The sequence below is a fragment of the Typopeltis vanoorti genome, chromosome 19 (assembly GCF_054136105.1).
Source record: "Typopeltis vanoorti isolate ZY-2024b chromosome 19, IOZ_Tvanoo_1.0, whole genome shotgun sequence".
Taxonomy (NCBI): domain Eukaryota; kingdom Metazoa; phylum Arthropoda; class Arachnida; order Uropygi; family Thelyphonidae; genus Typopeltis; species Typopeltis vanoorti.
The window spans coordinates 81,662,158-81,687,771 of NC_143567.1; the positions used below are offsets into that span (position 1 = coordinate 81,662,158).

A 25,614-nucleotide genomic window follows, 5' to 3' on the forward strand; every position below is an offset into this window, starting at 1 on the left:
AATAGACAACAGAATCAATAAAGCTGGTATAGTAGGAAGTCAATTGAATAAATTCATATGGAATAAGAGAGAAATTAGTCGGAACATTAAATTAGCTGTATACAAGACAGTGTTCAAACCAGTTTTAACCTATGGATCTGAGAGCTGGGTCAGAAGCAAAACACTTGACCAAAGACTAGATGCAGATATAAGAGTCCTGAGAAAGATTAGAGGCATGAAGATGGCATCAATGGCAATATCATATTAAAAATGAGGATATTAGGAAAGAACTTGACATTGTCAGCATGCAGGAATGCGTTAGCAGAGCTAATCTCAGGTGGTATGGTCATTTAAACAGAATGGGCGAGGAAAGATTAGTCTCTGCCAGGTTGGCAGCAAAACGACCCAGAGGAAGACCAAGATATAGGTGGATTGATACGGTACACAGTGCCTTAGACAATAGAAATATAAGATCTGATAATGTTGGAGTCTTGACAAGTAACAGACTGATTTGGAGGAAAATTGTACACCCTTGAGGGTACATGTCAGGAATTTGATGATGATGATGAGTTAACTGGTTTCATATGGAGATAGAAGGATTTCTCATCCCATAAAATAGACAGAACTGGATAGAGAATACATGCAGTGACAGACAAAAATACAATAGCAATATCCAAAACACATATCCTTACAGACATATACAGACCCAGAAGTGATACCAAGGTTGAAGTAATGCAGAAATCATATTGCATTTCTGGAATTACTCCATTTCTGGAAATATGACTTCTGCGTTACTTTAATACCCCAACTGGCCAGGGCGTATGTGTACATCCAGATAAATCTGGATATGATTCTGTAACACCTATTGAATAACATGGATAAGAAGTGCAAGTTGTCTCACTATTTCATCCACCTCGGCCGGTAGAGAGGCTAACCTTGGTATCACTTCTAGGTCTGGCTGCCATTGATGAGACCTCAATAAAGGTCACAACTGGTCTGGGTGGTGACCCTTTCCATAAAGCATAGTATTATACATTATACATAGCATTATACATGTCCATAAGGTCATGTACTTTGCATTATGGGATTTTAAGGATGTGAAGTCATTAGCCTCTAAGTCTAGTCATTAGATATGAGTTACCAGTCATGAAGTTATTCATGACTGGCAACTCCACATTACTTCACGTGCAAACTTTGTTTGCTTACACTTGGATAAAGGATTAAACCGAAAATATAATTTCTTGGCATCTTACTTTTTACATTACTCTCTCTTTTTCACTCATTAATATACCCCCCCCCCCCCTTGCTTGCTGGATATTTTTCTAGTCACCCTAGCTTATGTTTTATCCTGTGAAAAAACTGCATAAGCATGCTATTTTTTCATGAAAGCAGTCCCACTAGTTTTCTTATCTTTCACCATTTCTTATATATTATATTTTTTCTCCCATTCCTACATTCATCATTCAAACCTTCACTCATATTCTGTATATAAGCTGATATTTAAGTTGCAGCACATGGGTTTAGATATCGGGTTAGTCAACTGGATTCAGGATTGGCTGTCTGATAGGTATCAGAGAGTTGTATATGATGGGGCAATATCAAGCTGGCAGAAGGTTGCAAGTGGGGTCCCACAGGGCTCAGTACTGGGACCTGTATTGTTTAATCTTTATATCAATGACGTTGTCAGTGGATTGCAAGGGGATATTCAGTTGTTTGCAGATGATGTGAAGCTAGGAAGGGTTATTAGCCATAGTGGAGATGTGGCAGCCCTGCAAGAGGATTTGAATAAACTAGACAGATGGACAAATGAATTGGGCTGTCAGTTTAATGCAGCAAAATGTAAAGTCTTGAAGTTTGGGATACATCGATGGGAGGCTGCATACTCGATTGGAGGAGCTGTACTGGAGGAAGTAGGGGAGACCCGAGATCCAGGGGTGATGATTGATAGAAACCTGAAATTCAGGGAACATATTGCAAAGGTGGTGAAGGTAACCCAGAGGATTGCTGCAGTACTGAGAAGGACGCTGATCTTCAGAGGTATAAGACCCTGATCAGACCACACTTAGACTATTGTTCTCAAATTTGGTCCCAGGATTTGAAGAGGATAAATTAACTGTGGAAAGGGTACAGAGGTGGATAACAAAAATGGTTTCAGGACTGTACAATATTAGTTATGAGGATTGACCTGAGGGAATGTGGACTGCAGAGTTTGGTAGATATAAGAAAAAGAGGTGATATGATTAAGACTTTTAAACTGTTGAGAGGTAGTTACAAGGTTGACACTGGAAAGTTCTTTAGCTTGGTGGAACAGCGGGAAGGAGTGATGACAAGTATAAAAAGAAGCTGTGAGGAAGAGGGTGAGGAATGGTTTCTTTGCATGGAGGGTGGTTTAACCATGTAATGCATTGCCTGATAGAGTGGTGAGAGCAAGAATGGTCAATGAGTTTAAGGAGTGGTATAATAGACTTTATGTTTCCTAGGAAGGACCTCCCATGATGAGTCTTTTGACTCCATGTAGGCCTGAATAATAATAATAATAAGAAGAAGAAGAAGAAGAAGATCACAATAACTCGTAAACTGTATTATGAATTTTTATGCAATTTGGTGAAAAGTGGTATGTGAGATGCAAAACACCCACAAAAATTGTAAATAAATAGTTTAATTCTGTAACAAATGAGTACATGAAAACTATGGTCAAAATAACATTGTTAAAGTGTCTTGATAAGGAATGTTGTCACCCATCATAGCAATCACACTGGTTTCATATTGTTAATAATGGTGTCCAGGAGTTCAGTTGGTAAAAACAACCATTGCTCCTGAAAAGCTCTCCTAAGTCCCTCAAAGCTTAGGGGAAACGTGTTGCTGTTCTCAACTCTGTCTAGAACATCCCAGACATCCTCAATAGGCTTAAACTCAGGAGATTTGGCTGATCAGTTCATATGTATGATAGTCTCTTCTTAAAGATATTGGTCCACAAGCTTTGCCTCACAATGACAAGTATTATCGTCTTGTAGGATAAACGTTTTCTCTATCACACCTACATATGAACAAATATGAGGTCCAGGATCTCATCTCTATAAGTTGGTGATTCATTCATTCATTCATTCTAAGAAGCACATACAGGTCAGTGTGTCCACCTCACGCGATGCCTCCCCAAACCATCACACTACTTCTACATAAGTGTCCCTTTCACAGATATTACAAAATCACATGATAACATGTCCCTGATTCTTTCCAGATCAGATCACAGCTGGTATTTGCTTTATCAAGCAAATCGGGCCTGTCTGTAGACAATATGGAAGGAATTGGATTTTATGCGGTTATTAAGGGATAACTATCTGAGACAGCATGTAATGGATCAGAGAGTGCTTGACCTAGTAATTGCATCTGAGAATTTGGCTGTAATGAATATGACCACGTTGCCACCAATTGGTGAGAGTGATCATAGGGTCTTGACTAGAGAGGTGGCTAAAGGTGGAATTTACAATTAAGACAGTGTACATGTGGAATTATCGGGCTGGTAAGTATGACAAGCTTAGGAGTTTGATTGGTTCAATGCCATGGCATGTAAAACTGCAAAGGGCTGGATGTTGATAGTGCATGGGAGGTGGTTAAGAAGTGTTTGCAGGAGGCAATGGCTGACTGTATACCTAGAGTCCGAAAATAAATCAAGTAGGGGTTAAATGGATGAATAACACCATTAAGCTTGAGCTGCAAAAAAATAAACAACTGTGGAGGGGATTTAAGGAGAAAGGTAACCGGCAGGCACATGAACGGTATAAAGCGCAGGCGAGAAGGGTAACGAGTGTGGTAACAAAAGCAAAAACGGATTATGAAAGAACATTAGCCATGAAGGCTAAAGAGAATCCCAAGAAAAAATGTATACGGCAGAATGATTTTAAAGAATGCCGATGGTAGGGAGGTGACCGAATCAGTTGATATAGTGGAATTACTGAGTGAGCACTTTGCAAGAGTATATCATCCAGGTGGTGACATTGCAGGAATGAAAGAATTAACAGCTTATACGGGAATTGTGGTAAATGAGGTGGAAGTGAATAGTCTATTACAAAACCTCAATGTCAATACATCTGTGGGATTGGATGATATATAAGCTTGTGTCGTACATAAAGTGGCTAAAGAATTGTCAGTACCCTTGACCATTTTGTTTAATTTGAGTCTCAGGCCTGGGTTAGTCCCAAGGGGGTGGAAAGAGGGGGGGGAAATAGTTCCACTGCATAAAGGAGACTCCAAGACTGCTGTTGTAAATTACCAACCGATCAGCATAGCATATCAGGAGTCGATGTCAAGGTCTTGGGGAAAATAGTCAAGAGGTAAATACAGGATTGGATACTGTATGGGGAACAGCATGGTTTTGTGAAGGGTAGATCATGCCTCAGTAACTTGCTCATGTTTTATAACACAGTGATGGCTGAACTGGATAAGGGTAATGGGTTTACAGTGATTCTGCTGGACCTTGCTAAGGCCTTTGACAGGATACCACATGGAATTCTAATCAGTAAACCGCAGCATATGGGGATGGATATAGGGTTGGTGAGATGGATAGGAGGGTGGTTGATGGAGAGATATCAGAGAGTGGTTTATTCAGGAGTAGAGTCCAAAAGAGGGCCTGTGACTAGTGGTGTGCTGCAGGGTTCTGTTCTTGGACCACTACTGTTCAATTTATTCATTAACATTATAGGAAAGGATCTGAGAGGAACTGTTCATTTGTTTGCTGATGATGCAAAGTTGGGTAGAGCAATAGTGAGTGCACAGGATGTCCGAATTTTGCAGGATATTTTGGATAGTTTGGAGTACTGGGCTAAGGAGAATGGATGTCAATTTAATGTGGCAAAATGTAAGGTTATGCATTTTGGAGTGAAAAGATTAGCAGCAGTATATCACATCAGTGGAACTGTACTCCAGGAGATTGACAATGCCAGGGATTTGGGAGTGTTTGTGGATAGGGAGTTGAAGTTTAGGGGGCACATCGCAAAAGTACTAAATCAGCTCATCAAATCACTTGTTTGCTGAAAAATACTTTAACAAGCAGAGACAAACAAGTTATTGTTCCTCTGTATCGAGCCTTGATAAGACTACTGTGCCCAGATATGGGCACCAGGGTTTCTTCTTGATGGGGAGGAGGTGGAGAGGATCCAAAGACGAGTGACCAAGATGATAGCAGGTCTATAGAATGAACCTTATGAGAACAGGTTGAAGAGTTGTGGGTTGCAGAAATTGGTTAATAGGTGGAAAAGAGGTGATATGATTGAGACATTCAAATTACTGAAGGGTTTCTATAAGATTAATTCAGAAGATATTTTTGAGAATAGGACTGGTGGTGGTTGGACTAGGGGCCATACATGGAAGCTGAGCAGAGTGTGGTTAGCAAGGGTGTTAGAGCTAGGTTTTTTACTTGGAGAGTGGTGAATGAGTGGAATAAGCTGCCAGAGTCTGTTGTGGGTACCATGACTGTAAATGAGTTCAAGGCGAAATATGATAGATACTGTGTGAATGTCAGATAGTTGTTCTTGACATGTTAGGGCCTCCCTCGATGAGTCTATGGACTCCTTGGAATTACCCGTAATAATATCAACTCCCATTGGTCTTAGGTCCTGTTGACATGGAGCCTGGCCAGTTTCAAATGTTCCCATAGCCAGTGCGAGGTCAGATTCAGGGTAGCACTCCTTTATCAGAGAGCAGATAATTTGAGATATCAGTCATCCATTATGGTTATAGCCTGTAGCTTTCCTTCACTGCATCTCTGGGATGCTGTTTGTGACTGTTAGAATTGATTCCACAGTCTGCAAACCATGGAATGACTCACATGCAACCTTCTGCTAGCCTCTATGATGGCTTGCCATCTGAATTCATTAGTTAAATGATGTCTTACAGCCATATCTAAGAATTCTGCTATCACAAAATATCTTGTTCTCACTCCAGACACAAAATGGTAAATCTCTCCATAATACATGTTTATATGTTGTGGCTTATTTGCATCTACCACTGACAGTGTCACTCATTTCTATATAATAATCAGACTCAGAGCACAAAATATATTTGTGCTCTTGATAATACTGGTTTGAAATTATTTTAAACCAGTTAAAACTTAATTTTTAAAAGCAATTTACATTATTTTATTTTTTATTTTTTGAAAAATTAATCATTTTGTACAAAAAATTAATTTTTTTGTACAAAAAAAAAGTCCAAATCTGTGTGTTACGGCTTAAGTGCTGGGAGAAGCTCAAATAAGAGGCTTATGGAGTGAAACAGCACTAAGAAAGAATTAAAAATAATATTTAATTCTTCCAGTATTTTATCTCAGTCAATAAGACATCATCACGGAGTACAATATGAGACTTGTAATACGTCTCACTCACTCACTCACTCACTCACTCACACACACACACACACACACACACACACACACACACACACACACACACACACACACACACACACACACACACACACACACACACACACACACACACACACACACAGGGGCAACACAAAACAAAGTGAAATACATGGACGAAAGATGAGAGTCCTAACTAACTTGGGGGGGGGTGCCCTCTGTGGACACTTGTTGGCAGCCTAGAATGATGTAAACTTGAATCTCAAAGTAGTGTTTCCCATATTTTGGGATATTTAATGCAATCATATTTATATAAATTAGGCTGATTTCTGAGAGCAGCTGCAGATTACAAAAAAAAAAAAAAAAAAAAAAAAAAAAAAGTCTTTCTCTTCTAAATTTACTGCATTGGAGCATGGTAGTCTTTTTCCCAATTAATTCTATCAGCTATATCTAAAGCATGGCCTGCAAGGCCATAGTCATTGACTATTGCCTTGACCATAGTCATGACTGCAGATGTATTTTGTATGTTCTGCTTCTTCTTATTATTATCCTAAGACCTCATGGAGTCCCAGACTCATCTAGGAGGTCCCTTTTATTATACACAGCTCATCATACCATGCCTTAAACACATTCAAATTCTCTGCAGACATCACTCTCTCTCACTGCATGAGAGTGGTGTCTGCAGAGGCACCACTATCATGCAGTGCATTCCAATCAGTCACAACTCTCTATGCAAAAAACCTGCTTCTCACTCCCTTGCTCATACAGCTTATACAGCTTCTAGGGATGACCTCTTGTTCTCCTCAAATCTCCCACATTTTATGAAAAACCTCTTCTATGTTAATCCTATAACAACCCCTTACCAACTTGTATATCTTTATCATATCACCCCTCTTCCTCCTATCCACTAGACCAGGGGTCACCAAACTTCTTTGGCTGTCGATCCCTTCAAGAGTTTCTTGACGTTTCATCGACCCCCTCTATTTTACTATTACGTAATTATAACAGGACAAAAAAGATGCTTACGTGAGTTTTTAGATTGTTTATTTTATAGTTACAGTGTTTATTGTATGTATAATATAGTATATATTATTATATTACTATTACTACTACTATTACTATCACTAGTAATATCACTGGTATTACTAGTGATATTAATATTAATAAACTACTGGTATTAATATCACTGGTATTACTACCAGCCCTGCTCAACTCTTCAACATAGAGAAGTTTAGTTCGTGAATGAATAACGATTGAATTATAATATGTATGTTGATGAATTTTAGAACATTAACACTCACTTGCATGTCGATGTGCAAAAATGAGACTGGGATCGAATATGTGTAAGTATAAGTAAATAAGCAACCATGCATGTGTTGTCATCTCGCTCCCACCACGCCAGCCGGGTGGGAACCACGACATCCGTTTATTGGTAAATACGTCATTTTGGCCTACTTGATTGGCCTCTGTAACTATTTTCATGACCTTGCTCCATCTTACAGGTCTTATTCATGTCACTGTTCCCACGATTCACTCTTAATTGCTTTGTCATTCAGGATGGAGGTAATCCAAGTTAACCGAATTAAATATGACCCATACAGTGATGTCTTATATTTTTCTTTCGACCTCCCCAATCGACCCCTAACAAAGTTAAATCGACCCCTGCGGGTTGATATCGACCACTTTGGCGACCACTGCACTAGACTATGCCATTTGCATTGTCTCAACCTTTCTTCATATTCAGCATTCCAGAGATTAGAAACTATTTGGGTCAGTAGTCTCTGGATCCTCTTCAACATTTCATCCTTTTGAAAACCAGGTGACATTCTGTGCACAGTAGTCCACATGTGGCCTAATCAGAGCTGTATAACATTGGAACCAGAATTTCCTTCCTTCTAGAAGTCAGTTCCTCTGCATCATTACCAGAATTTGTTGTGCTGTCCTCACAATTTTGGCAATATGTCCTATAAATTTTAGATCCTTATCCACTATCACCCCAATATCTCTTATTTCCTCTACCTCTAACAATATATCCCTACCAAGAGTAAATTCTACATCCCATCATTGTTTTTCAAATCTTAAAACCTTACATTTTGCAACATTTAACTGGTATCCCCTATTCCCATGTCCATTCACTCAGTCTGTTCACGTCTTCTTGTAAGGCTACAACATCTGTTCTACTCCTCAGTTTGTCCCAACACAGCATCATCTGCAAACAACTGTATATCCCAATTTAAATCTTCCCCAATATCATTAACATACAGGTTAAACAGCAATGGCCCTCCTGAGGCATCACTAGTGACTTTCCTCTTCTGGGATATTTTTCCATGCTGATTTACCTCTGGGAGCTGATCCTTAGTAGAACATATAAGGGTGACAAGATTTTGGTGAGCTTGCAAGCTGTGCAGAGTTTGTAATATCTTTAAGATTCTGGCTATTTTTTTTCTGAAGTGTCTTTAGATTAGCTCCCTCCTCTCTTTGTGCCCGGAGCAATATAAATAAAGTGCCCTGTTCCTGCATGTTGGCCTACTATGGAGAGACAGGAAGATCAGCATAAATGAATACCAAAAATATGCAGTTACAACTATGGCCAGTTGGGCTTTGCAGACCATTCTTTAGATATGGCTCATAGAATCAGTTAAGGTTCAAGAACCTATAGCACATCAGTGTTGTGTAGATAAGGGTTGAGTAAGAAGAAATCTATTGGCATTCTTCTTAAAAAGCTGTCAGTTGAAATTGTTGGGAAACACATCATGGGGGAAGGCTTTTCCAGAGGACAGGTAGATGGAAGAAACACAGAAGAAGAGAAGCAGGTTCGATGAGTTTGAAGTTGCACTGTAAAGGGATGTTAACAGGCCTAACAGCAAGTGGAGGAATGATGTTTGCAAAATCACTGGAGCAGTGACTGTGGAAATACCTGTAGAAGAGACACAGAGCTCAAATGCTGCATCTGTGAAATAGAGGTTGAAGTGAGCCTGTGAGGGAAGGATCATCTATGATGCCAAACTGCTCTCCTCTGGAATATCAAGAATTTTTAGGAAGGTTTCAGCTGCATCACTCCAAATGTGTGAACAGTATTCGAAGGATAAGCAGATTTGGGATTTGTATACAGTTTGCAGCTGAGTGGATGTAAAAATGCTTCTTGAGCAGAAAAGAATACCTAGTTTTTTAGAAGTTGAGGAAGCTATTGCTGCGATCTGTTTGTGCGAAGAGAGGTTGGAGTCCAAAAAGAGAGAGTTCATCCTGTCTTATGATATGTGTATTACTGAGGGAAGGTGAACTGAGATCGTTTTTGTGAGAGAAAAGGCAGGACTGTATTTTGGTGGCATTGAAGATGACCAGGTTATTCTTGCCCCACTGAAGGATGGTATGGAGTGTTTAAGACATTGGTTGCAGATGATTTTGATGTAAGGGATGTCTGATAACTACATGGTTTATCAAATTTCTAGGATGAGAAGAGTGCTATTGTTGGCAAAACTATGGATAGTATTTGTAGTTTTAGTATATAGGCTTATACATTGATTATTTTTCAGGAAATAACAATGGGACCTGCTAATAACAAGTAAAATATAAACTATAATAACAACTAAAATATTAATTATAAAAACTTTAATACTTTCTCATATTTCAGCAGTGTTACATTGCCATCATCAGGGATTACAAAAAACAATGATATGTGCGTGCAGGCACTAACACTGGCAAATGAGGATGAAGAAATGGGCAGTAGATGGTGTTGATGGAGATGATTCGTAGTAGATGTTCGGTGTAGTGGTTGAGAAAGTTGTATCAATTGAGACAGTTGTAGGTGTCCTCCCGTGATGAGTCTTCTGACTCCTTGGAGGTGTCAGGAATAATAATAATAATAATAATAATCAGGCCTGGAGTCCTAAACAGTGCTCCAAGTGGGCTAAATTTGGTAGTCTTGGCTTTTGGGCTGAAGGTCTGGGAATTAATGCTTTCCAATTTGGGGCATTCTCATGCATCCAAATTTGTTGAGGTTTGGAAAGATTTTCAGGGCTGAAGCAGATTCAAGGAATAGGCTTTCATATTTGTATTTGCTGCGGTGTAATACAGTATTCTTCTTCCAACACATCATGTGATGGATATCCTGAGTGGCTGTATCGGTTTGAATTGGATGTAGTTCTTGTGTTCAAAAATTCTGATATTGGCTATCTTGCCTATTTGGCCATAGTAGGCCAGTTTGCAACTGCAAGGACCTGTTAGGTCTAGGGAAAGTGGCTGGTCTTTGGTGATCCCTGATGATTACTAATATCCACAAGGCAGCGTCAGCGAATAAGCTACTCTGAACTTGTGCTCCCCATTTTTATCGTTATTGTGAGTGTTTTTCATTGAAATTAATCATCAAATGGAAACCTTAACAGTGGGTACTGAGGAGGAGAATACCTCTGCACAACCCATAAGTACTTATAGTGCATGAAATCAGCCATTAAATTTCAATTCTAAATCAGCCACGTGTAAGCACCAACTATGCCTACTGTACCCAGCAAAGATGGCGGCAACAAAAGCCAACGGCGAAAGAGCACCCCATGTCTCACCAACACAGTGCTGTCAATCGGCGTCAAACCTATTACTTGCCATAACTGCAAAACTGGTGTCATGGATAGAAAAAAGGGTATATTCTGCGAGTTCTGTTGCCATTGGCTGCATGCTTCCTGTGCCAAAAATAGATAAATATGCGCAAAAGCTATTTATTGAACCAGCCATTTTTATGTTCGCTCTGTAAAACAACTTCTGAACATAGGTACACTAGTGGCCAAAATTGTGGAAACCTTTTGGAAAAAGTGTATTTCTGAGGTTTGATGCCTCATAACATCACTTTTTTTTGGAGTAATACCATAAAATTATATATCAATGGAAAGATAATTTAATCAAGAATGTAATGTAATAACTTTTATGAAGGATTTTTTTATTAGAACAGCAGTTATAAAGAAGAAAGTGAAACAGAGAAAAAATGAGATATACAAAAATTCTCACAACATGAATTAATACTCAGTTGGGCAACCTTTAGCATTAATTACGGCCTTACAACGCCTTCCCATGGAGTGAACCAAGTTTTTTAGTTCTGCAGCTTTTATAATGCGAAACCAAGATTGAATTATTGCTTCTATTAATTGGGTTTTATTGGTCAGTTGCTTCTGACTAACAAGTTTCTTTAGTCGGCTTCACAGATTTTCGATTTGGTTAAGGTCTGGGCTATTCCCAGGCCATTCCAGCAGTGGAATATGATTATCTTGAAACCACTTTTTGCACACAGCAGCAACATGACATGGAGCTGAATCCTGTTGAAATATAAATGCTTCATTATCTTGGAAAAGATCAAGTGCGGAAGGCTTCAGTTTGGGCTCAAGTATTTCATTTATGTATTTTTGGGCATTTATATTCCCATTAATCATGCAAATTCTGCCCACACCTTTTGATGTCATACAACCCCAGATCATAACACTAAGTGGGTGTTTCACGGTAGGTGTAATGTAATCAGGATGCAAATCTTCTCCGATTCTTCTCGTTACATATTTTATGCCATCACTACCAAACAGGGGAGATTTTGGTCTCATCACTCCAAATAACACTGTCCCATTGTTTCGCTGTCCAGCTAACTTGGGTTTTAGCCCAGTTTAATCTTTTCAACCTTTGTTTGAGAGATAAAAATGGCTTTTTTTGTGGAATTCTAGCATTTAGACCAAATTCCTGCAGTCCTTGCACCCAACACATTGTATTGCACCATTTCATCTTGTATACACCCAGATGATTTTCTTCTGTCACATAGGCACAGTCTCAGTTCTTCTATCATCACTTGCTGTTGTGCACCTTTTCCAGTCTGGTTTTGTAGTGACTGAGTCTCCTTATACCTCTTCAAAAATTTAGAAATGCCACCTTTGGTTAAGTTTCTACCAATTTTTCTTCTAATTTCTTCATAACTGTAGCCTTGTTCATTTAATAGTACTATTTTACATCGCTTTCTGGGTGACCAGTCAACTCTTTGCACCATTTCTTTAATTTTATTACGTTTTACAAGCTCACTAAATGAAAGAACACACAAAAAAAAAACCCAAGTTGATAGCAATCACATAACACACTGACAAATGTCCTCCTCTCAGCTCCAATACATGACATCAATAGCTGAATCCTACTATGACCTTACTGGCTCATTGCCAAAACAAGATGACACCTGATTGGCTCTCTAAACACTCATGCTCATTGGCTACATTCAAATGAAGGAAAGCTACTTTATATCAACCTAAGCAAGGTTGTGCGTCTTTTTTCTGGTTATTTAGCTATAACTTTTCATAGAATACAGATAATTGAAACAAACTTTGTTGCATTACATTCTTGATTAAATTATCTATTAAATTATCTATATATAATTTTATGGTATTACACTAAAAAAAATTGTGTTATGAGCCATCAAACCTCAAAAATACACTTTTTCCAAAAATGTATTTTTGAGGTTTGATGGCTCATAACCATCAAATTTGGCCACTAGTGTAAACATGTCGAAAACCTCGAACAGCACATCAATGCTTTGAATGAAACTTTTACCTCCAAAATATGTGCAATGGAAGCAAAGTTTGAACAAATCGATGACTAGTGCAATGCAAGCTGATCTTTGCCCGCGAATGAACTCCGTGACCTAATCGCATTAACGGTAAATGACTTGATGGAGGCCAAAAATAAAAAATTGAATGCCGTTATTATGAACTTTCTGACAGAAAACGGAAAATCATTAAAAGAGGACATCAATAAACTAGTTGAAGTATGCAACATCGATTCTAAGAATATCGTCAGTTGGCATCATTTCAGGCCTGTAAATAAAAGAAAGGACGGAATGAACTTCCACGCCTAGTAAAAGTGACTTGTGACACATCGACAAGCACATCAAAACTCATAACAGTGATCCATAACAAGTTCAAAGACACTTGTCCCCAATCGCAAAACCAGATTTAACATTTGCACAAAGGGAACAAGGACACCAGCTTCAAAGACAACTTGAAGAAAACCAGCAAAATGGTGACAACAGTTGGATCATCAACTACAGACAAGTTAAACTGGTGCAAAAATCAAGTGATGCTACTAGCAGTCACCATGGAGACCAGTATGCAGGCACTACATAGGAAATGTGCAAGACCCCTGCGGTCAAACATAGGACTCACAAAACCCTACATATCCACTTCATCAACATCCGTGGCCTAAACTCCAAACTTAATAGTTTCCACTACCACCTTCAGTCTACCAAACCCCACCTACTCTTTCTAACAAAAACTCAAATCTTTTCCTTCCCCCCAGCACTATTTATCTCAACCTTCCAAACTACTCACTCTTTAACAACTTTTGTCCTAAGGGTGGTGTCTGCACATGGATCTGCTCTGACATACCTTGCCAAAGAACACCCAACCTAGAATCACCCAACTTTGACCTTCTTTGGTTGAAAATATATCCCTTTCCCACTCAGTCAAATTCATTTGCTGTCTCTATCGCTCTCCCAATGCAACCAACCACTCTGAACTCATTAATTTCCTCTCCTTAAAAATTGATTTTCTCCACTCCCACTTTTCCAACAGCAAAATTATCCTCCTAGGAGATTTTAATGTCCACAACACCCAGCTGGCTTTCCTCCTCCAGTTGTATAGATCTTGTAGGCAGAGATGCTGACACATTTGCCATCACTAATGACCTTACAAAACTTGTTCATATGCCAACCAGGATACAAGATAACCTGAACCACTCCCCAAACACCCTAGATCTCTTCCTCACGAATAACCCCTCCAAATACACGGTGATAGTAGTGAGCTCCCTGGGTAATTGTAACCACAATCTAGTGCTCATCCCCCCCCCCCCACACACACACATACACACATGCAACAGTGCTTACACAGACACTCCCATACAAGAATAGTTTGGCATTATAACAGTGCCAAGGACATCCTCTACAACTTCTATGCCACAATCCCATGGTTGGACTGTTACTTCTGGCCTTCCAACCCAAACATATGCACTGAACGTATTACCAAGGTAATCCACACCGGCATGGAAACATACATTCCACACACTACTCTGAACTGCCATTCCCTAACTAAACCCTGGTTCTCCAAAAAATGTGCCAAGGCTGTACAGGTGAAACACCAGACATACCATAACTGGTTTAAATCAAGAACCTCATCTTCCTTTAGAGCTTATACCGAAGCCCAAAATAGATGCGAAAAAAAAACAATCAATACTTCCAAAACAGAGTTCGAAAGAGCAAAAAACAGGAAACTAGCAGGCTGTCCAAATGGCAGCCGAGCCTTTTGGTCTCTCTTGCCAAAGCAATTGGGCGCAACTTCTGCCCAACACTATTCCCACCCTTATCATACCCAGATGGCTCTATTGCTCACAGAAAAAGCCAATCTTCTGGCTTCACACTTTGCTTCCAATGCATGCATAACTGACGATGGTAAATGTCCCCCAACCATTCCAGACACCGAACATACAATGCCCCCATATCCTTTTGCCAGGATGAGATCAGAAAAATACTGTCCAAATTAGACACAAAAACGTCTCCTGGCCCTGATGGTTCTCCCAATTGTCCTGAAAGTTTGGACACCAGAACTGACTCCTATCCTATGTCTCCTATATATATTCTCTTACTCCACTGGAATCTATCCCACAAACTGGAAACTGGCCTATATTCAACCCATTCCCAAGAAGGGTGAAAAGTCACTGCCATCCAACTACCGTCTTATCTTGCTTACCTCAGACCTGTCTAAAGTAATGGAAAAAATCATCAATTCCCAACTCCTATACTACCTTGAAGACACCCACCTAATAAACGACTGCCGGAATGGATTCCATTGCTGCCAATCAACAGGAAATCTGCTCACATATGTCACCTGCCTCTGGACAAATTGCCATGGAGAAGTTTGGTGAATCTCAAGTGGTTGCACTTGATATCTCCAAAGCCTTTGACTGGATCTGGCACAAAGGCTTACTAAGCAAACTACCATCATTTGGTCTGACCCAGGACTTCTGTAGTTGGATTGCCAGCTTTCTGTCTGGATGAACTGTGTGTGATGGCAGATGGCTCCCTATCCTCTCACCATTCAGTTAATGCTTGGATTCCACAAGGTTCTGTCCTCTCACCAGCCCTCTTTCTGCTATATATCAATGACCTACTTCGGTTGACCTCCAACCCAATACACAGTTTTGCAGATGACAGCACATTACACTCCTCGCTTTCATTTGATAAACCTTACCCTACACAACTCGCCTCAACCTACAGAACATCACCCACCACCACCCTCAATTCTGATCTCCAAGCCATCCTACAATGGGGTTTGAATAACCTTATCAATTTCAATGCTAATAAAACCCAGTTCTGTCCTATTTCCCATAAAAAAGAACCATTTTTCCCCAGTATCCTTTTTGACGATACCCAAATTTCCAGACAGTTTGAGATCTCTCTTCTTGGAATTACCCTTACATCAAACCTCTTGCATAAACACATCACAACCATTGCATCCTCAGCTTCAAAAAAACTAGGATTTCTATAAGAAGCCAAAAGGCTATTTTACCGGCGACATGAATTAAGTTTAAGGGAGATGGTAAATCCTGCATTATTCTACAGCCCGGTACGAAACTCAGATCGAAATCCATCATAATCCTAGAGTTTCATGCCGAAAAAACTCTCGGCGAGCCCAAGTGCAAGTAATCACTTGGGTACACTTGGGCTCGCCGATAGTTTTTTCGGCATGAAACTCTAGGATTACGATGGTTTTCGATCCGAGTTTCGTACCCGGCTGTAGAATAATGCGTGATTTACCATCTCCCTTAAACTTAAACTAGGGATTTCTCTTTTGCTCAAGATGCTACTTCATCCCTGAACAGCTGTTAACATTATACAAATCTGCCCAGCTATTGAATACTGCTCCCACATATGGGGCCCCTGAAAGCTCCCTCAAAATGCTTGACTCAATACAAGGGAGAGCAATTAGACTTATTAATGACCCATCTCTTACCAACTCTCCCCCCCCCCCCACTTTCACACAGATGTATGATTTCTGCAATATGTATATTCTACAAATATTTCCATGGGAAATGCTCATCTGAAATAACATCAATAATTATTGATGTTACTCAATGTATTGGATGTTACTGATGTACTGAATGGAGGAATTATAATTCCTCCATTCAGTACTAAGCTTGTTGGAACATGTGCAGGTGCTGCTCAACATCCCTTCACAGTACACATAGAAACAAACAGAATAAGTTTCTTTTCCTCTTCCTTCATCCCTACAAGTGCTACACTGTGGAACAGTCTCCCATCTGCCGTGTTTCCCAAGGAATACAATTTAAGTCATTTAAATCAAATGTAAACAAGTTCCTCCTCTCCCAACCCACTACCCATACACGGTACTAATGTGCTATAGGTTGATCAACCAACCCCTTGTGTATGGGCACAACATAAAAAAAAAAATGTAACATTGTCGAAATATGGGAAAATATTAATTAAAGTTTTTATAATTAATATTTTAGTATATGTTATTTCCTGAAAAATAATAGTTATTTAGGATTTGTAGTGATTGAGAGTAGTTCATTTATGTATAAGAGAAAGAAGATAGGTGAGAGAATCTAGCTCTTAGGCATTCCTGCATTGGTGGCAAAGCTCAAAGAGAGAGTGCCATCCACTATGTCATTCATTGCATGTCATAGTGGATGGCAGCAGAGAGGAAGCTGCTGGCTATCCAAATACAGAGGGTGGCAGGTAGACCAAAGTAAGGCATTTTTCAAAGTAGGCCTTGATACCAAACACAACCTTGAAAATGTCAAGGGCAACAGCACACCTTTCTCTGAACTTTTCCATGGGATATGTCCAGTGGTGAGTAATGCAAGCTAAAATATCTGCTGTGGATCTGGATTGGCAGGATCCATACTGGTGGTTGCTGATTAACTGGTGAGCTTCTAGGTAGTGAAGTTGACCATTGATAATTTTCTCCATTATTTAGGAGAGGATTGGGGTGATGGCAACTGGTCAGTAGTTGGATGGTAGGCTTTTGTCTCCCTTTTTTGGAATGGGTTGGATATGTGTTAGTTTCCATGAGATGGGATAGGTACCTGCTGAATATAGAAGATTGAAGAGACGATAGATTTGCTGACATCTACCTTGTAGAATGCAAGAGTTACATCTACTATCAACATTATGGTACATCAGAACTGGCAGACCAGCCTCTGGATACCCTCTTCACACAGGATCAGACAAAACCACTATGCTACATAGAAATGAATATTGTCAGAGTCAGCAGTGGCAATGAAACTCTCTTAACCTCAGTATCACAGCATTAATTTATGTAAAATTTGAGACAGTTCAGCTCCAACCCAACCACTAACAGTAGTTTGTGCTCTGATGATACTAGCTTAAAATCCAATGAAATATTAGTCAGTTATTAAATCTCTTATTTATTAATTGTCTTGGCATTGTTTAATTTAGTTAAATCATAAATGAATAATTACTAACACTTAAGCTTGTTCACAAGAATGTCAAAAAAAATGATAGGGTCATGATTGGTAAATGAACCTCTTATTACAAAAGTAATAAGAAGTTAGTTTCATTAACTAAATGAAGTTAAGCACAAATATTTCACTACAATATTTGTAGCTGTTTATAGCATTACAATGTATGAATATAAAACTGGAAATTCAAAAACAACCAGGCTAACTTTCTTACGTCTATTTTGAAACCAAAATATTGTCAAAAACTCGGGGATCAAGATCACATGCATTTTGAATATTTAAGGGCTATGTGGTTTAAAGAATTATTTAATATGTTTGATATTAGAGTTTTCCAACCTGTAATCATTGCAATTATGATTGGGCTGTTGCAAAGCTTTAGTACTTTCTCTGGACAAACATTCTGATTTCAAGATTTAGTGTAGTTCAGAGTTAGCCCAAAGGATTTTAAGACTAAATAACAGCTGAGCAAACTGAACTTGTGTGACTTTCATATGTTGCTCAAGATCAGGTATTTATTAAAAATGCCAACTAACTTCTAGATGATGATGATGCCTTTCTTGCCTGGTGAAACACCACTGCTCTATTTACTGGAGGTGTGAAATATCTGTTTCGACCTTTATTGAGGTTGCATCAGTGGGAGCAGACTGAGAAGTGATACCAAGGTTTAATTAATGCAGAAGTCATGTTTCCATATGTAAATTGTCAAAAGGTGTCACATTAAAATACTCTGAATTACAGATAGATTTTGAAAGTTTTTTTCACTTGGTTATATAAAAGAAAAAAAAACTTTTAACATCTCTTGTTATATAACCAAGTGAACCAGTACGAGTTTCCCAGTCATGAAGTTACTTCACGTGCAAACTTTGTTTGTTTACACTTGGATAAAGGAGTAAATCAAGAATATAACTGGCATCTTTACTTTATAGTATAACCGAGTGGGAAAACTTTCAACATCAAGGTTCTTTTTTTGTGTGTGTGTGTGTGTGTGTGTGTGTGTGTGTGTGTGTGTGTGTGTGTGTGTGTGTGTGTGTGTGTGTGTGTGTGTGTGTGTGTGTGTGTGTGTGTGTGTGTGTGTGAGAGAGAGAGAGAGAGAGAGAGAGAGAGACAGAAGAACCTTGATGTTGAAAGTTTTCCCACTCGGTTATACTATAAAGTAAAGATGCCAATTACATTCTTGATTTACTCCTTTATCCAAGTGTAAACAAACAAAGTTTGCACGTGAAGTAACTTCATGACTGGGAAATTCGTACTGGTTCACTTGGTTATATAACAAGAGACGTTAAAAATTTTTTTTTTCTTTTATATAACCAAGTGAAAAAAACTTTCAAAAATCTATCTGTAATTCAGAGTATTTTAATGTGACACCTTTTGACAACTTGCATATGGAAACATGACTTCTGCATTAATTAAACCTTGGTATCACTTCTCAGTCTGCTCCCACTGATGCAACCTCAATAAAGGTCGAAACAGATATTTCACACCTCCAGTAAATAGAGCAGTGGTGTTTCACCAGGCAAGAAAGGCATCATCATCTAGAAGTTAGTTGGCATTTTTAATAAATACCTGATCTTGAGCAACATATGAAAGTCACACAAGTTCAGTTTGCTCAGCTGTTATTTAGTCTTAAAATCCTTTACAAATGCACAAATTATTTACAAATGCTATAATGAACTTGAAAGAAAAATCTTAGAATCAACAGAAATTGCACTAAATCCTTAATGTCAACCTCAGTCACAGCCTTTCTGATTGTTACTCCTCTGCTATTCAGCTATGGCAGTCTCAAGACCACATCCTCGTGCACGAGAACAACAACGCAGCTAGTCCACGAACTCATTCTAATGTGAGCAATCCGTTAATAATTTAGAACTTTGGTAATGTACTAAAGTAATGTTTTTTATGTATCTCTTTTTTCTTCTATGTAGTATGCACCTGATGAAGTGTTCTAGAAAGGTGAAATATAGTAGTGCCTTTAAAAATAAATTATATTCTATTTTAACATTTGGCTATATAGTCATATAAGTGATTTTCCTTATAAAAGAAAAAAAACAAATATATATATATATATATATATATATATAAGGGAGGCAATATGAAAGTAATGCCTCCTATTTATTTTTTTCCCTCAGAAAATAGTTTATTTAACAATGCCTTTTATATGGATTAATCCATGTTTCATAAGCATTCTGTCATTTTTCAACAGTGTCCATTTTTTATGTGCTCTTGCCATCATTCACTGAGATCATCATCATCATCATGAACCATGGGCTCACTGCCTGTTGATGTCCGATGCCTGCTTCACTATCTTCTTCCACCTTTCTTTGTCCAGTGTCGCAGTTTTTGTACACTCATTCCACACCAGTCTTTTATATTGTCTATCCATTCTCTGTATGGTCTACCTCTTCTGTTTAAACCATCCAAAATACCAAACATAAATGTCTTTATCTTCCAGTCCTCACTCATTCTACAGATGTGTCCAAATAATTGCAGCTTCTGTTTTATAATCTTCTGCATTAGATTCTCTTTTGGTTGTATCTTCTGATAGAGCTCTTCATTTGTGATTTTCTGTACCCATCCTATTCTTAGAATCTTCCTGTAACAAGTTCTTTCAAATGCCAAAATTCTTTTTCTTGATTCTTTATTTATTACCCACGTTTCAGATCCATACAGTACACCGCTGAAGATGCATGTTTCCAGTACTCTTAGTTTTGTTTGCAGGCTGATCACTTTACTTTTCCAGATGTTATCCATGGCCTTCAGATTTGTTCTTCCCTTTGCAATCCTGATCTTTATTTCTTTTTTACAGTCCAAGTCATGTCAGTTTACTTCCCAAATATGTCAATTGTTCTACATTTTCTATATCAGTTCCATCCACTTGTATCGTTTGTTTCATGTTCTTCCCACCAAATACCATTGTCTTTGTTTTTTCCAAGTTCATAACAAGTCCAAATCTCTTCCCTTCCTCATTTAACGGTTTCAGTGTTTTTTGTAGTTCTCTTTCATCTTCTTCAATAATAACAATGTCATCTGCAAATCTCAGATTATTAATTCTCATTCTGTGTACAGATATTCCTTTTGCATCTTCCTTCAGTTTGTCCATTGCGCTTTCTAAATGTGTGATGAAAATACTTGGTGATATTGGGTCCCCCCCCCCCGTCTAGTAACCTCTTCTTGTTCTAAACCATTTCCCCAAATCATCACCTATTCTAACTGCTGCTACTGCATTCTGATAAACATCTTTTAATATAGCTGTTAGTTTTTTATCAGTTCCATAGGATTCCAGAACTGCTAATGTCACTTTCTGGTCAATACTGTCAAATGCTTTCATGAAAATCAACAAAGCAAGTATATATGTTTTTGTTTTTTCTACTAGCTTTCTTTGCTATTAACCTCATTGTCAAAATCTGTTGAATTGTAGTTCTATCCTTCCTAAATCTTGCTTGCTCGTCTGCAAGGTATGCTTCCAATTGTGTTCTCAATCTTTCATCAGTGATGATCATCATCACTTTACCAAGGTGACTTATCAAGGCAATTGTTCTATAATTTTTACATTCTAGCTTATTTCCTTTCTTGTATAATGTTACTAATATTGATTTCAACCACTCCTCTGGCAATAATTAGCACATCTTGCTTTAGTATTGTTTCTATACAGATGTCAGATCTTTGTAGAATAAGTCAATATCCTCATCTGTGCTGTCTGGTGTGGGAGCTTGTCTCTGACCTCAGTTTCACCACTCTTCAAGTGCTCTGACCTAGCATCTAACCATACTCGTGTCAGCAATATTGTATTCATACATGTTTTTCTGATGGATATGAATTTACATCAGATTCCTCTTTGGCAGTAAGGAACTCAAGTCACTGCTTTCTTCTTCATATATGCATCCATAAAAATTGCTATTTTTGAACTGCTTGTGTGTTGTGCTCATGTGAGTGACCAATTGCAGTAACACTCACTCTGGTGGAACTAGCGACTACTGCTGTCCCCTCAGTGATATGTAAAACTTTCTACCATCCTCAAATCGGAAGGGATGGAAAGAAAAAAAAAAAGACACTACTCCTTATATAAATATACTGATTACAAATAAACTACGACCTCCCCTCCCCTCCACTGCAGGGGAGGGGAGGTCGATGTTGACGAACTTGGATGTGGTTTTGAATTTAGTTGAAGTTGTAATTACAGAATTGCAGAACTCCTTGATATCTGTACCCTAATATTATAATTTATAAAATAATTTTTTGTGCTCATGATTTTCAGAAACATTGGAAACGTTGCATCAGACATGTTGTTCAGATGTTATAGAATCTCACTTGATGGGTTTTCTATATGAAGGTTGTTTTCTTGATCATAAATTAGTAAATAATAATATTTGGTTAACCGATCAAGTGTTGATCAATTTTATTAATTAACTGGACCAACTAGTTTCGCCACACTTATCTGTTGGCTTCTTCAGGGCACTTACATATAGGTTTAAACACTCTCACAATTATGCGTAACTGCAAAACTGACAAGATTAAAAACTGACTAGAATAATTACAAATAAAATAGTATCGAACATGAGTGAAACACGTATCGCGTGTACAAGATCAGCTAGCTGTTGCTTCTGTAGTTTGTGTTAAAGTTCATTTCTTCCGTTTTTAAGGCTCTGATTAGGGTTTTCCATATCTCTGGGAGTATTAGGCCTTGATTTCTGTTAAGGTTCACAGTAGAACGAGGCGACTGTGGCTGCTTCTTTGAACATTCTTGAATGGTAATCTTCCTCTAAGTAAGGGGAACAGCTTTTGTCCCACTCGATGACATGGTTAGTTGTGGAGAAATGAGACGATAGGCCAGAAATGTCCTGTCTGTTGTTTTTGACATAGCCAATGTGCTCCTTTTGCCTGATTTCGAGGCTTCTCAAAGTGTGTCCGATGTAATTAGAGCCACACGAGCATGGAATATTATAGACTCCAGCATATTTGTAGAAAGGATGGTTGTCTTTTGGAGATCTTAGTAGTTTACGAATAGTATCTATAGGCTGAAATGCTCTCTTATTTTGTGTTGTTTGAGGAGATTGGCAAGCTTGTTGGAGATGCCACTTACATACGGAATTGCAATCGTTTTTATATATTGAATCTCTTCTTGTTCTCTTTGTGGTGGTTCAGAGAAAAGGATTTTATTGACTAGTCTTCTTGGATAGCCGTTCAAGTACAGATTGTTGGAAATAAATTTTAACTCATCTTGAAGGGTCTTGTTGTCCGTTGTGATGCAAATAGCTCTTTTCTTTAACATGTGTATAATGCTGAGTTTATGTGATATGTGGTGAGAGGAGTTAAAATGTAGGTAGCGACCTGTATTGGTCGGTTTTCTGTACACCGATAAATTTAAACTGCCATCAGTTTGTTTTTTGATTAAGATGTCTAAAAACGGAAGTTGTTTTTCTCTTTCAAGTTCCAGAGTGAATTTAATAGAATGATGGAAAGCGTTGATCTTTTTGAGAAAATCATATATGTCATCTTTGTTATTGTTCCATATGATGAAGATATCATCCACATATCTAAACCACCACAAAGAGGACAAGAAGAGATTCAATATATAAAAACGATTGCAATTCCATATGTAAGTGGCATCTCCAACAAGCTCGCCAATCTCCTCAAACAACACAAAATAAGAGTAGCATTTCAGCCTATAGATACTATTCGTAAACTACTAAGATCTCCAAAAGACAACCATCCTTTCTACAAATATGCTGGAGTCTATAATATTCCATGCTCGTGTGGCTCTAATTACATCGGACAGACTTCGAGAAGCCTCGAAATCAGGCAAAAGGAGCACATTGGCTATGTCAAAAACAACAGACAGGACATTTCTGGCCTATCGTCTCATTTCTCCACAACTAACCATGTTATCGAGTGGGACAAAAGCTGTTCCCCTTACTTAGAGGAAGATTACCATTCAAGAATGTTCAAAGAAGCAGCCACAGTCGCCCGTTCTACTGTGAACCTTAACAGAAATCAAGGCCTAATACTCCCAGAGATATGGAAAACCCTAATCAGAGCCTTAAAAATGGAAGAAATGAACTTTAATACAAACTACAGAAGGTTCCTCAGCAACAGCTAGCTGATCTTGTACACGCAATACGTATTTCACTCACGTTCGATACTATTTTATTTGTAATTATTCTAGTCAGTTTTTATTCTTGTCAGTTTTGCAGTTACGCATAATTGTGAGAGTGTTTAAACCTATATGTAAGTGCCCTGAAGAAGCCAACAGATAAGGGTTTTCTATATATTGTGTTAAACATTGAAAATTCAGTAAATATTACTTTTATTGTTCAGGATTTGTGAATTTTGTACTAATTAATACACATTTTCAGATATAGTGAACACATTAAAATTCCTAAAATACGCTTGACTGAATTTTTCATTCTTATCTTTACAGATAATTCAATGGAAAAACAGAACATTATGGCAGAAATTAATCACTATATGGCTGGCGATTTTAATGATACTTCAACATCTAATTTAACACTAATAAATCTGTCTTTATCTCCTGAAGATGAATCATATTATATGGATCATAGAAAAAGAGGCAAATGTGTTATTTTTAATAATAAACTATTTGATAAACACACACACTTAAATGAAAGAAGAGGTACAGATATGGATGCTTTTCGACTGAATCAATGCTTTAAGCAACTTCACTTTGATGTTACAACCTATAACGACTGTTCTTCAGAAAAAATTCTGAAAACCTTGAAACAAATTGGAAACGAAAATCATAATGACAGTGACTGCTTTGTATGCTGTATTCTAACTCATGGTGATTGTGGGATTATATATGGTAAAGATCGAAAATTTTCAACAGACTTGGTCTTTTTGCCTTTTGTAGAGGATGCTTGCCCTTCTCTGGCTGGAAAACCAAAATTATTCATTATACAGGCATGTCAAGGCGATCAGTTAGACAGTGGTGTTCTATTATACCACGATGAACCTGACGGTATTAGTAATACTAGTAGAATTCCTCTACATGCAGATTTTCTTATTGCATATTCAACTATACCCGGTTTTTATTCTTGGCGAAATATAGAAAAAGGTTCTTGGTTTATACAAGCTTTATGTGAAATATTAGAACACCATGGTGAAACTATGGATATACTCAGCATCCTAACTTTAGTGAATCGCAAAGTTGCATATAATTATGAATCATATGTTCCAGATAATGATACCATGCATATGAAAAAACAGATTCCTTGTATTAATACAATGCTGACAAAAAATATTTATTTTTATCCAAAAGCTTAAATAACTTTAGTGAAAGATAATGCATATTTATAAGCATACACACATCATATTGAGTCAAGGTTCATTTTCAATTCTGAACTCTGTGAAGACAATTTTTTACAATTTGTATTCAACTGTCAAAAGGTCATTAAAAATTTACTATATGATGAGTAGCATTCATTTAAACACAACATTATGAACAAATTGCTATTTACATGTAAAATGCACCTAAATATAGAGAACTATCATGTGCTATAAGTAGCAACAGCTTTTCCATTCACATACTGCTTAAAATAATTTTTGCTTTAATTTTTACATTATCTTTTTCTTTTTCACATCACTAGAAGAATCATTTTTTTACTCACTGCTCATTGTCACAAAGAAATGCCAAAATCACAAGCAAAATGAAAGATGCAGACAACATATGGCTAGAGACTGAAACCCGAACAATAATAAACATGGTTGATTCACAGTGGTATGCTCAGCCAATTTTGTTGTAGAGCAGACAGAGCACTTCT

At 38.0% G+C, this 25,614-nt stretch overlaps 1 protein-coding gene across 3 annotated transcripts in view; it reads left to right on the plus strand.

Annotated features, from left to right (window-relative positions):
* Nucleotides 1-25,263, plus strand: part of LOC150096292 (caspase drICE-like) — a 42,753-nt gene extending 17,490 nt beyond the window's left edge. For all 3 annotated transcript variants that reach the window (XM_090409256.1, XM_090409255.1, XM_090409254.1), the window contains one exon: nt 24,255-25,263. In XM_090409256.1, the coding sequence (XP_090265382.1) occupies nt 24,263-25,117 (855 nt within the window). In that variant the 5' untranslated portion in view covers nt 24,255-24,262 and the 3' untranslated portion in view covers nt 25,118-25,263. The remainder of the gene's footprint in view (nt 1-24,254) is intronic.
* Nucleotides 25,264-25,614: the final 351 nt, after the last annotated feature.